Source organism: Oreochromis aureus, linkage group 22 (assembly GCF_013358895.1).
Source record: "Oreochromis aureus strain Israel breed Guangdong linkage group 22, ZZ_aureus, whole genome shotgun sequence".
NCBI lineage: Eukaryota > Metazoa > Chordata > Actinopteri > Cichliformes > Cichlidae > Oreochromis > Oreochromis aureus.
Genome location: NC_052962.1, coordinates 27,339,022 through 27,352,500, shown reverse-complemented (window position 1 = coordinate 27,352,500; position 13,479 = coordinate 27,339,022). Strand labels below are relative to the sequence as shown.

Genomic DNA, 13,479 nt, shown 5'->3' with positions numbered 1-13,479 from the left:
TATATGAATGTGTGTGTAATTGAGTGAATGAGGCTTTGAGTAAAAAGCACTTTGAGTGCTCACTCACCGTAGAGCGATTAGAGACAAGCAAGCTGCCTTATATATGGATAGCAACTCTGAAGCTAACAGTCAAGGGTAAAAGACGTCCCTCGGTAGTTCATGGTATGTGCGGAAGGCTTGGAAATAAAGGATGTTCTGTTCTCATACTGCAATCTAGTGCCAGTTAGTCCTAGTCCTACACGTGCACCAGAACTGTTTCATGTCATTTTGTCCGTTTGACCATTAGCAGGAAATAATGAGTCGGCTGGCTTGTCTAAACACTAAACAAACAGCCTCCCCATTCAGTATTAATTAGTGTTGACGCCAGTGCTGTTTATAAGTGGTAAATTGGTAATTACACTATGACGTGAACACGGCATTGAGCGTTGGAAATGACCCCTGCGTCTAACATTAGTGGAGAGTAGACATAACTGATATAGCCGCCACAGAGGATATGCTTGTTCTTGTAAACAGGGTTTTATTATTATGACCACCACACACTAATGTGACCTAATTACCCAGTAATATGCTCCTTGGCCTTGCTTGCCAATAGCTGGATATGCTGGATATACAGTTTGGAAAGCAACTGTTTTGCTCTTCATATTAATAATGTTTTCTTTTTTAAATATGTACTTAAAGCAGGGACTGAGGCAGAAAAGTGCAGCACAGCTTGGACAGATAATGTCTTTGGAGACCATCTATGGGAAGAATGGCAGCAGGGTTTTGGTGCATGTTGGTTCCCAGAGGACCGATAAAAGTCAGTGAACAGCAGCCGAGGCTTTGAAAAGCCACAGGGAGCTCAGAGGCTCTATAGAAGAGTGACACCGGGAGGCAGAGAGCTGGTGATTTGTGTCCTCCGAGGACAGGAGAAAGCTGGAAAGGACTCGGTCAGGCTGCGGCAGCCATCTGCAGCGAATCCTCTCCATCTCGTCTCATCTCATCTGTCTTCTTCCTTTTTTTCTTATTAAAGCACCCCAGGCCTCACCTCCCTCACCTCTTTGCCCTATGAGGGGTCCCCCGTGCCGGTCACTGACCCCAGCTCTGACCACTGCTGTGTAGTTTTCCCCAACTGCCCTCTCACCCTCGCATTGTGAAGAGATAATAAATGGCATTTAAATAATCATTTTCTAGTATCATCGACAGGGTGACATAGTGCCGCGCCAAGTAAGCTGCTTTCACCGAAAACTAATTTCTCAGTCATAGTTAGATGGAGAACAGCTGTTACATGACAAAAGCTAAATATATGCATTTAAAAGGAAAACCCATGTGTTTGTTAAGAAGCACTTAAGCATTTCTAGCTTTGGTAAAAAGTAAGAAGTTGGATTAAACACACAAAAAAGTATCTGTTAATGAGCGAGCCATAACGGTGCCACTCTCATTTAGCCACCTGTTAGCAAACGTCTCCTCTGGGACATTTAAAAGCTTTAAAGTAAAAAAATGTAACTCAATGTTGGGTTTTATTTTCACGGCAGACATTTGGACTCACTGTAAAAGGAGTAGCACAGGAAAGACCTCAGTCACAAAGGCTTAGAGTCTGGTCTGCAACTCCTTGGTTACCACCCGTTGCTATGGAGAAATGTGTGCTCTACCAACAGGTTGGGGAGTGGTTTCTGGCAGTTGCTAGGTGAAATTAGTCACAAGGTACGGTGCTGTGCCAGAGACCTCTCCAGTCGCTACCAGATTGCCTGTAGTTTGCATGGGAGATGCCAGCTTGTCTAATCAGTCACACAGTGAGGAGATCAACGTAAAGGCCATTACAGTGTTTGACATAAATTAGTGTTATTTCACTATTTTCATATCATTGTATGTTGAGTACCAGTGCGTGTTTTGAGCTATGGGTGTATTGTTGCCAAATGCTGTGGTCTGACTGGTCGGATCTATTTATTCAGATCTGAAAAATTGGAAAAGTCGACCTTGGTTCGAAAAAATAACTAAATAAACTCATCCAAGGTCAGTGTGGAGGGCTGCATTAAGGATCGGTGAGTGTGAAAAATGTTTTGCACAAAATAATCACATGGACATTATGCTTCCAGTGTGTAAAGGCCTTAAAAGCTGTATTTCTTAAGGATTCAGGGAGTTTTATTATCATTCCAATATGTGCAATCACAGAACATGGCATGACATTTGTACTCAGGCCTTAAATAAAAGTCAACAAGGTTAAAAATATAATAGAAATTTATGCAAAAATGAGGACTAAGAAGCATCTTAACCATGTGAATTAACTATAAATAATAAAATGACAGAGTCACAGTTTACAAGTTTCAAAGAAAGTGCAGTGACTAGTGTGAAGACTCAAGTGGTTTCTCATGCCTGTCATCTTTAGCTCGGAGCAGTAGACTGCAGAGCACCACCCGAGGTCAGCAGTCTTACAGCCTCAGGGAAGAAGGGCTTCCTCAGTCTGCGGGTCCTGCTGTTGATGCTCCACAGCCTCCTGCCTGAGGGAAGTGAAACAAACAGTGTGTGTGCTGGGTGAGTAAGGTCTTTCAAGATGCAGAAGACGCTTTTCCTGCATCTGCTGGAGTTCATGGTGGTGGTGGTGGTGGACTGATCATCAGCAAAGCCTTCTTTTCTGCCATGCCACACAGTGATGCAGGAGCAGAGGAAGCCTTCACCACACATCCGTAGAATATGTTAAGGACTGAGCTCCTAAGTCCAGCGAGCCTCAGGGAACAACACAAGCCTTACCGTTTCTGCTCTTAATCACACTGTTTTAAGTTTCACTATCACTTGGTAGTCTTCGCTGCAAACTCCAGGCGATGGAAGCATTCTTCGAGCAACCAAAACAATCACAAAGGGGTTTTTGGTGCAGCAACCATCACCAAGAAACAACAATCTGCTCACCAGCTATTGAGGGAATGTGCATTTTCCCCTATTGACCTGTGATTGCCAAAGGTTTGGCAACTAGACTCTAAGCTTGTGTGACTGAGGCCTAGAACAAGCTAACGATGGCTAAGTTAGCGTGTTTAAATGTTATAAAGCAAAACAGTCAGAAATTTTAGCTCAATTTATTACTGAGCCAGCCATTAAAACGCCTTCAATGGCTTCTGCTAGGGTATCTAATTCAATATTACCTTTAACAATAACATTGAGCTGACGATGCCTATGTTTGTCCTTCAGTGCTGTGTTTTTGTGCCAGTTGGAGCTATTGGAGAATATTCTGCTTTCACAGTATTACATATAAAGTTCATGTATGCGGTTCATTTATGTATTTATTATTATTAGGTAATCACAGTGCACCAATTCGAAGGTGTCCTTTTTTTTTAAATAATGTAAACGTAACAAGGAATACATTTTGTAGTTTCCGAATCATAATTTTAATTTGATACATGATTAAAAAAATGCAAAGTTGTGGGAAGAGAAGCAGCTAAGATGTAGAGATATCGGTGTGTGTGTGTGTGCATACGTGCGTGTGTGTGTGTGGGTGTGAAGGCAGCCCGAGGCAGACGCTTTGCTGACCACAGCTACTAAATCAGCAACACAAAACCTGCTTTCCTCTCTGCGTTTCTCATTTTAAACTCATGTACGCTTGCAGAACAAAGCCGTCTCAGCTCTGCAGCACCAACTTTGTTCTTTCATGTCGTATACAAATCTTCTCATCGCACTCGGAGGAGAGCAGAGGCAGCTTCACATCACAGCAATTCCACCTGTGGTAACAGAGGAAAGAGTGGCAACTGAGTGCAGAGAAATGCTCAGATGGAGCCCAGCCCTCACTGACAGGAAGCCAAAAGGCCATCTGCAGCATGGCGCCATTGTTTGTCTGTGCATTAAGTTTTTTTTTATGTCCCACATGAATTTACAGCCAGCCTTAAGTTAGCTGGATTGAATGTGGAGAATATATCATCATGTGCGCTGTGTGGAGGACAAAGGCAGTTTAGTTAAGTGGAAAATGGGAAGCAGCAGGTTTGGATTTCAGCTCAATACTTTATTAAATAATCAATATAGTAAACATCATCATCGTCATCATCATGAAAAAGGAAATAAACAACAAAAAAAAGAAAAAAAATGAAACAGTCACATTTGTTTTTCTTCAAGTTTTCCCAATCAACAGTATTTTCACTTTTAGAGAGACGCACACTTGAGTGGCTTTACAAAAGTCGCTCGAGGTGCTGCTTCATCTCGGTGTGACAGTTATAAAAGATGGCTGAGGAAAGTAACCATGGAAACTCAGGAGCAGCAGCAGCGGTGGAGGAGGAGATGGACTGGACAGTCACATATTTATCTCTGGACTAACATCTGTCCACTCCTGGCACAGGAAAAGACGCAGAAATAAAGTGAAGTTGTGGTGAAATTTTAACGTGTTGTTTTGCATCAGAGAGGACGCAGGCCGAGCCGGAGCTGCCTGCGACGACTGCTGCGCGCACAATGGACGCCTTTGTGTCACCAGCTGGTGCATTGATGAGAAAAGCCTCTAACTCGATCAGTTCTTTACGAATTTAGCAACAAGAAAGGGGCGAGCTCGGGTTTTAAAAAAAACTCCAGCTGACCACATCTAACTTAGGGACGTGACGAACGAAGCCTGGTGTGAGAGTGGGTCACATGACACGCTTTGATCTTTCGGGACTTTAGAAAAATGAGCTTTTCTGTTTCATTAAATGTCTCTAGTGTTTCTGAACATGAGCAGACCATGGTAATGATGATCGTTACACCTGCAGCCATGAGAGACTTTAATACTGACGACATCGTGTTTCCTGTAACCAATGAGATCCAGTTTTAAATTACCATAGAAATTCATTTAAAACATCACACATATCCAACAAAAGCAGAAGTAAAAAAAAAAAGAAAGAAAAATATCTAAACTACCTGGCTGGCATGCATGCTACTACACAGCAACACTATTTGTTTTTGTTCATTTTTTCATTCTTAACAGCTCTTTTTGTTACACATCCTCATATTTACATCATCAGTCTAAGGCGCGCCATTGAAATGACACACCAACCTACAGCAGCACTGAAATAACACAGCTCACAGAGCTGTGGCAGCTTAAAGGATAAGCAGTGATGTACTTTCAAGATTTCTTAGTGTCAACAGATCAAATAATTATTGATACGCAGCAGCTTAAACACAAACACATGCTGCCTAATTTAATGAACATAGGCACTGTAGTTTTTCTAACTCAAACCCTGCAGCTGTAAATTCCCCAACTAATTTCCTTCTGTGTCATTGATGTTAAAAACTAAAGTGCCCACCTTTTTTTTCATAAAAGAAAAGTATACATTCACGTCCCGTCTTCAGTCAGAACCAGCTTGCAGACAAGTCTGAAAGCGTAAAAACTCAGTCTGATGCTTGTTGACAGTAAGAAAAATAAAGAACGACACCAGACTTATCTTTTAAGTCTTTTGTAACATTGTTCACAAACGGCCAAAGCCTCCTGAAATATTCTGTAACTCTCAGTTGCCAAAGTCCCAGACGGAGGTCCCATCTACAGAGCGAGGTCCAAACTGCACTACATGTCATGTTTTATCACGGTTAAATCTCTGGAGATGTCACAGGCGTCCTGTGTCCGCCGTCAGTCAGAAGCAAGAATCCGTTCAGGACTCATATCGGGGGGTTTTGATTGGATAAACCAGAATTACAGCTCCAGCTAAAAAGCGAGTTAGTTAAGGAACAGCTATACCGTCCAGGTGCCGACTGATTGGACAGATGTGCTGAAAAAAGGGGCGGGGGGGAGGTGATGCCTTTTTGTTTAGGGTCAAATTCTAACGATCAGGCTGATATAATCGTGGTTCTGTGCTGTGTCTGTGCTGCTACAGAGAGTGAAGAATGGGCCACGTGTAAGAAAAAGGCCTTTTTCATTAAAAGAAAAGGGTCACGATGTGCTCCTCTACTCCTCATTTCTCCCTGATGTCAATGAGATGATTTAATTATCATCCAGGTCAGCACGAGCTGCATGGTGGAAGCAGATGTTGCCCTTAACTTTGACCTGCATGCGCACGCAAACACAAACCAAGCCGGTGCCAACAAACTGGCCCATTCTGCCCTTCCTCGTCCTGACAATAGCTGCCGGGTGTGGGGTGTCAAATCTAATGAAACAGGCAGGGAACAACAGCTGAGTGTGTGTGTAGGGAGGGGAGAGGCAGGAGGGGGTGAGTTAAGACACAAGTGTCCTTGTTAGAGACGAAGCCAGGCCGCAGAGAGAGCTGCGCTGACCTACAAGTCCAAAATGGCTGCTGGTCAACGCTGTAGAGAAAGCGATGTTTCACTTCTCGACTCTCCGAGCGTGACTCACCGCCGTCGCTCCTCTCAGGCTGGTGTGAGCTCATGCGAGACCCCTCAGGAGAGCAGGGAGGCTCGACTCCAGCAAGCTTGGATGAGCTGGAGTAGGCGGTGGGGCAGCCTTCAGTTTGTCAGAGCTGGGCTTGAAGGCTTCACTCGAGGGGAACTGTTTGCTTATTTCTCCATGTTTTCATCCTGGGTTCCCTCTCGCTGTTTGATTGGGCTGCAGGATTAGAAGTGGATTACCCAAGAAGAATACATGTGCAACAGCCCGTCTGCATGTGTGTAAAGGTCAGATCTGTTGCAGGGATGCTCGTGTATCGTACGACCTTGTGGCCGAGAATATAGCGAAGCATCACAGCAAAGTGATTGCCACGTGGAGGAGGGAGGTGGAGCACCAAAACCTCCAGATGCCCTGCTACAATAAGATTAAGGCATTTCCACTTCACACAATAAGAGATTTTTAGGTTTTAAACAGCTTCTTGGATCAAATGCATCATAAACCCCCTCAAGAACCCAAAAATAAGGGTCACAGGAAAGATTTTGAAGGATCTTGAGATGATTAAAAGAGGAGGAGAACAAAAGGATATCTTATTTTCCACAAACATTTGCTTTCTTTTTGTAAATGAATTACATTTTTCTTTTAAAAACAAGCTTTACAATTAGACAGCATACGCATCAGTGATGAGTCACAGACACACATTTAATTTTTAAAGGAGCATAAGTCCAAAATAACCTCTTCATTTTTCTCCCCAAAACCCTTTAAATATGTGACTTTATCAACTTTGATTAAAAAATCTAAAAGAATCCCTACATCTAGCGTTTTTCTGAAAATTTGAACATTTGGGCTTTAATCGAGCTTTTATTGTGCTGTCAGCATTACAAGATGTAGCTTTAGTTCAGGGCGGCAATGAAATCAAGCTCAGCCGCAATCTTGGCAGATTAGCTGATTTTGACGCCAGCCTACATCAGCTGATTGCTCAGCCGATACCCTTCTACAGAGCCAACTTGCTGTCTCATATAGGGCAAGTCACTTTGCAACCCACTTCCACCCCAGCTCGTCCTTCCACGCTCTGTCTGACTTAATAAATATCACGTCTGCTGCCGCTGATGCCTGCTCTGTTCTCAGCTGGGTCTTGCAGCTGCTCTCCCTTCCTCTGGCTTCCCCTGCATGCATGTGAAAGGAGAGAGAGCTCCCAGAAAAAAATAAAAAGCCACCAAATATAAATTACTGTAGAACCAAATCTTCTTATGACTACAGTGGTTCAAATGCAGTTGATAAGCTCTTAAAATCTAAAAACGATGAACTTGGAGCTCATCTGTGACCCATCACTGACATGCACAGTAAAACACACGAGGACCAGGGATTAAAGCCACTGAAGCACAAATGCCAATGGCTTCATTCAAGGGAATAGTCGAGCGGAGGGAGGAACATGAGAGAAAGGAACTCCCAGTTCCTGAGAGTCTCTTGATGGCAGATGAGGATGCGCAGGTGAGGGATGAGAAAGTGGGACAAATTCAGAAGCAGCAACAACAAACGCCTTTCGTCTGTCATTTCTGCCTGAATGGCCTCTGGAAAGATTTCCTGCCTTCACCTCGGACCCCGAGCTGCACACGTGTGCCACACATTCACGCAGCATGGAGAATAAAGCACACACAGCAAAGTATTTTAATGTGTGCGTGTGTGTGTCTATAGTCCTGCCCAGTCCTGCCTGGGCTGGATTAGCCACTGAAGGTCTGCAGGGCTGCCGACCGGACAAGAAGGGGGGAGAGGTTGACGTAGGGGAGGGGCAGCAGTAATCGGCTAATCTCATTAATACCACGGCTGTGGGTGCCCTGTCAACAAAACGCAGGGAACAAAGGATGGGGTAAACAGCTGATGACCTTGGCTGCCGTCCAGCGCACGATGCCTGCGCACACAGCCATGCATGCGCTTGCACCAAACATGCCCACGGTAAATGCATGTTCGGCTTCCTCCTCAGGGTTAAATGAGACGTTAACACACGCGGGAGCCGCTGGCAGGTTTGAGTGAGTGACGGGAAAAACAAACAGCAAGTGTTCCCTCAAAAGGCTCCACAAAAACACACTGCCTGTTCGTTTTGTTTTACTGAGCAGACATGGACGTCTCAGCTGTTCCCATCAGTCTGAACCGCGGGCACGTGAGACGGTGGAGGATGTCAAGATGTTGCTATGTATTATCCATGAAATTTTCATGTGGACTATGTTGTCTGAGCCCTATTTTCTCTTCTGTCACTATTGGAAAAAAAACGTGATTTGCGTAAGGTGATGGCATCTCCTTGCCTTGTGCATACTGATTGATAATGTTAAGGTGAGGCTGTCCAGATGCAGAGGAGCAGCTGGGATGACTGGGACCAGACACGGGAGGGAGCAGGTGGACCAAATGGTTCCCCAAATGGTTAAAGTAAACTCAGAAACAACTGTAAGCCCCACTTAACCAGTTATCTGTGGACGGATGGGACAATGGCAACGAGCACAGATGCAATGATTTAATACTTCTGTATAATTCTTTTAAGATAGGCCTTCATAGAAGAAAAAGGGGTGGAGCAATCTGCACGACAATTATGTGTGTGTGTGTGTGTGTGTACGAGTGCATGAGTGTACACAAAGGCATGTGGTCAGCGAGGCTGGGTGCTCACCGATCAAGCACCCGGCTATAATCCTGAGGGCCGCAGCCTCCTTCGCTCTTGAGTTCAGCAAATACTTGTGTGAAAAAGTGCGGGTCTGCATTGATGCGCAGCATCTTGGAGCTTGTGGCGTCGATGATGGCGAGGCAGCGGTCCCAGAAGGCCTCCTTGCCCGCCTCTACTAGGAAGGGCTTAAGAGGGTATGAGATCTCATTGCCCATGTAGGAGTAGGACAGGTAGAGGCAGGTGAGCAGGATGGCCTGCAGCTCGTGCTCCGACGCCACTAGATCACCATCCACTACGTCTCGACACAGCATGTAGACGAAGACCACGTTGGCTGGAGTAACGAAGGCCTGGTCCTGCCAGCCCTGCAGCAGCAGCGAGCGGTCCACAGCCCGCAGCCAGAGAACCGGGTCGGCTGGAGACAGATGCTTCAGGCGGTAGCAGCGACAGCACAGGAACTCCCCCAAACAGCGGAGGAGCTCGCTGGTGGAGGCCTGGACGATGACGCGCTTCGGAGATGAGGTCACCGTGCCCTGCGGGACTTTTTTCACAGAGGAAAGCTGCTGGGATTTGCTGTAGCCATATCCATGTCCCTGACCCATCCCCAGTCCGTAGCCGAGCCCCAGACCCAGACCGGCTGGGCCCTCGTAGCTGGACAGGTTGGCACATGACAGCGACTTCTTCACATTCTCACGGTTGAGGTGCAGCACGGGATCCTTCTGGTAGATGTTAATGTTGTTGTTGTTATTCAGAGGATCCCCGAGGGCCACCGGGCCACCCGAGCCCTTCTTCGAGTTGCCCTTCTTCTTTGTAGAGGCCACAAGTCTCTTCCATGTGAGTGCCGGGAGGAAGATGGACTGGCCCCTCTTTAGCCCGCGGTCTTTCTGGCTGTTGAGGGAGCGGCTGCTGAGGCTCGGGTAGTGGCTGAGAGAGCCGGGACGGTTGTCATAGTAGCCTGATTTGCGAGAGCTGGGTGATAACGATAGTACGGTGCCCATGGTGAGTCAGTCAGTGATCCACAGATTATACTGCCTCACTGGTGATGAGGAGGAAGTTTTTCCTTTTCTTTTATTCTAAATATCCAGGAGGTGTGATCTCATGAAGAGGTGAACAGTGCAGGCATGTCAGAGAGTGCTGAATGACAGAGACAAAAAAAGAAAGAGTTTAATCTAATGCAAAGTAGAATGAACGTAAACAAAGCCAACTAATCCCACAAACACATCATCTACTGCCAAGTGACCCGGTGGCTGACTGTGCCCTCTTTAAGCTCATCTTGTGCAGCCAAAAAAGGACTCAACTGTGCATTGAATTTCAGAGGAGATCCCAAAAAGAGCCTCCAACATCCTGTAAATGTTGGGTAAACATCATGAATTTTTGCAGAAATTAAACCATTTTGGGTTTAAAAATTCACTAAGACTAAACATCTTCGGAGAGCTAATTGAAACAGCTGGTGTAACGCTTTTTTAACGTTTAACATATTTAGTCAATGTGGATTAACACCATTTGTTTCAAGCCTTAAGGGCAAAAAACTCAGTGGATAAACTGTTCTGTAAGGGGTTAACCACCAGTCTAATTTAATCTCCCTCCAGATTCCTGGATTTTAAACTATTAAAGGGATTCCTCTCTTAATCAGCAAATGCTTGAACCAACATGGTGAATATATAGCACAGTGAGCACAGAATGCACTTCAGGCTGTTTACAGAGCTATTCTGGGTATTCTTTGTTTTAAACCTTCTCTTTAGTTTAAAGAGATGAAAAATGTGACAGCAGAACCAGAAATGTACATGACTGTCCTCAGAGCAGCTCACCTGCGTTTACGCACAGTCCAGGTACGAGATGATTGCCCGCTTGTGTGTTCTTGCCGCAGTCCGCGACGATGCAAAGATGAAGACATAGGCTATAGGAGCGCAACACATGCACTGATTCTGCAGCTGCAGAAAATAACCGGGGACCAGAGCGAGCGGGACTGTGATCTGAGTGCAGAATGAGAGGCAGAAAGTCACTCTCGCAGAAGCTTTGACCTACTATTCAAAGATGCCAAGTGTGGTCCGCGCCAAGGGGGGGTGCAGGTGTCATCCTCTGCTGCACCTCAAAACAAGGCGACTGTGAAGCGTGACTGCATTCCGATTAATTGTCTGTAATTTGCTTCTCCATGAGCAAAACGCAAACTTTCACAGAGTCGGAGTCCTTTCAATGCATTCCATCTCCTCAGCGGAGCTGTGCGTAAAGTCTCCTCTGTCTGACTTCTCCCGGTCCCGGGGTCGGACTGAAGGCGGTGCTGGAGCGTCCGCACACTGCGAGCTTCAGTCACCTAATGACCAAACGTCGCTCCCGGTGGCCAGACCTCTGAGAGGACTCTCACACATTAGAGACAGAGCAGCCAGTGAGCGCACGGAGCGGCTCGGCACACACCGCCCCCCTCCGACACAGACTCCTCCTAACAGTGCTCGACTGCCGCACACACACACACACACACACACACACAGTCACATAAATAAACAAACAGTTCGCTAAAACATTAAGCTAAACATAATCAAGATTCATCAGCAGCACAATGCATCCGATTGCTTAAATATGTGTTTTTTTAGCATCTGCGCAAAAATATATGTTTATATCAGAAAACAGGCTATAATATAAGTAATATAATTTATAATCATTAAAATAAATACAAGTGACGTTAAAATATAACAATTCAAGAAACATAAAATAACCTAATGTGCAATTTACGAAATTATGCAGAAATTAAATAAGTACAATAAATAATATTTTTTAAAAACTATACGGGTAAAATAGCTGACAATAGATTTTTAAAAAGCAAAAAAGTACTTAATTAAAAAGATATGGGTATTAAATTTTAGGCCGCCCTAAACTAAAAATATTTAAAACTTTTTGAGTTAACATATTGAACACACGGTCCATTAAGTAGCTCTTTTGGAGGCTTTAATTATATGTCGTGATTTTTATCAGTGATGCTGCGCTTTGACACAAGCCTGAACCTTCTGAGTGTTTCTCGGGTTGAATTTGTGTGTTCAAGACATCTGAAAGTTGTGATGAAACTAAACTGCAGAGAAACAGCAGCACAGTCAGGCAAGTGCTACTTTACTGGTCTATGTGGCAGTGGCAGTGCAGGAGCAGCTGTAGTATTATTTGTTTGCAAAGCAACATTTGCACAAATGTTGTTGCCAACTCTGCGCACAGCAGCACTTCACCTGCTGAATGATGGGATTGTCTAATAAATGCTCTCAGCTACATAAACCGCAAATGGTGCAGAATGCATTCGGGCCAATAAAGGTGTAATGACTTGAATGAAGTTGTATAATAGTCCCCCAGAAGCCTGGAGAGAAGTGTCAAGTACAGGAGGAAGAGGGGGCCTAAAATTATCGGTTGGTGTTGATTTATAGGAACATTAAGGCAGAATCGTTAGTTTAAATGTCCTCCTCACAGATACATGAAACTGCACCCGAAGCACATCCCTGAAGCCTTTTCTCCTGTTTACTCTTTTTATTGTATTTTTCTGCCTTGTTTTTGCTGCAGTGCGATTCCTGCTGGTCATGATAATCTTTTTCGTGACATTCCTCAGATGAATAACCCTTTGGACACAAATCAAATCACAGAGAAAATGAAATATCAGATGATGATGATGAAATGACAGTGAGTAACCTATACCTGCGAGGGTTTACTGTAGGTTACAGTGAGTAAGCCTCCCTCACGTGGAGGCAGGTCTGCTGGTATTATGTAACCGTCTTCATGTGTCCATCCTGTATTGCGGGTCATTTGTCAGCCTGAGCTGTTGATCACAAGAGGATCAGATACATTGTTTGGAAGGAAGGATGATAAAATATCTTCTGTTCTTCTGCTGTTTTGGATCGATATGTAAGGAAATGAAGTCACGCGCAGAATACCTTGTACAGTTTCTATCTATCTTTGTCATGAAGCCACGTGCTGTGAAACCAGCAAGTTTTTTTAGTGCTTGCGAATACTTTAAACTAGAACAAAGATATAATTTACTAAAGCTTTAGATCAGCTTGAAATCTTTAATAAGTATTGTTTTTAGATTTCGTAAAATCCCACTGAGTCTTATTAAACTTCCTAATATTTACAACTGCAGAACTAATGCCTTATTCACTTGTTTTTCTGCTTCCTTTTATAACTTTTTATCTTTAAATAAAATAACAGTTCTATAAAAACTTAGCATTCATAATGTATTGACCACTGAATAAAACAAAATATACCTGCAACTTGAAAATATGCTTAATTTTGTCTTTAAAAAGATTTCCTGTTCTAAAGTGCTTCCGTGCATTTGTTTACCTCGCTCTTAAATTTTCCATGCCAGGGACTCAGTGGCTTTCTCTGGCACTTTGGCATCAACGGAGAGCTCAGGACTTTCTGGGAAAACAGAGGATAAATTTAGACTGTATCTCAAGGATTCCTCAGAGATGAAGGATTGCAGGAAACCAGAGTTTTAAACAAGTAATAATAGGACAAAGAGATAAGGAGGGACTGTGCAGAGGACGGGAAGAAGCAGGCGGAAGATAAACAAGCAGTTGAGGAGTGAAGACAAGACAGAGGTGAAGTCTTT

General features: G+C 44.3%; 1 protein-coding gene across 1 annotated transcript; it reads right to left on the bottom strand.

Annotated features, from left to right (window-relative positions):
• Window positions 1-3,398: 3,398 nt before the first annotated feature.
• On the bottom strand, window positions 3,399-11,282 carry si:dkeyp-92c9.2 (uncharacterized protein LOC571482 homolog). Its single transcript, XM_039605118.1, has 2 exons — window positions 10,709-11,282; window positions 3,399-10,034 (listed from the first exon to the last, which is right to left on the bottom strand). Exon 2 carries the CDS (start codon window positions 9,896-9,898, stop codon window positions 8,906-8,908), a length of 993 nt encoding a protein of 330 aa, XP_039461052.1. The 5' UTR covers window positions 9,899-10,034; window positions 10,709-11,282; the 3' UTR covers window positions 3,399-8,905.
• Between the last annotated feature and the right edge of the window lie 2,197 nt (window positions 11,283-13,479).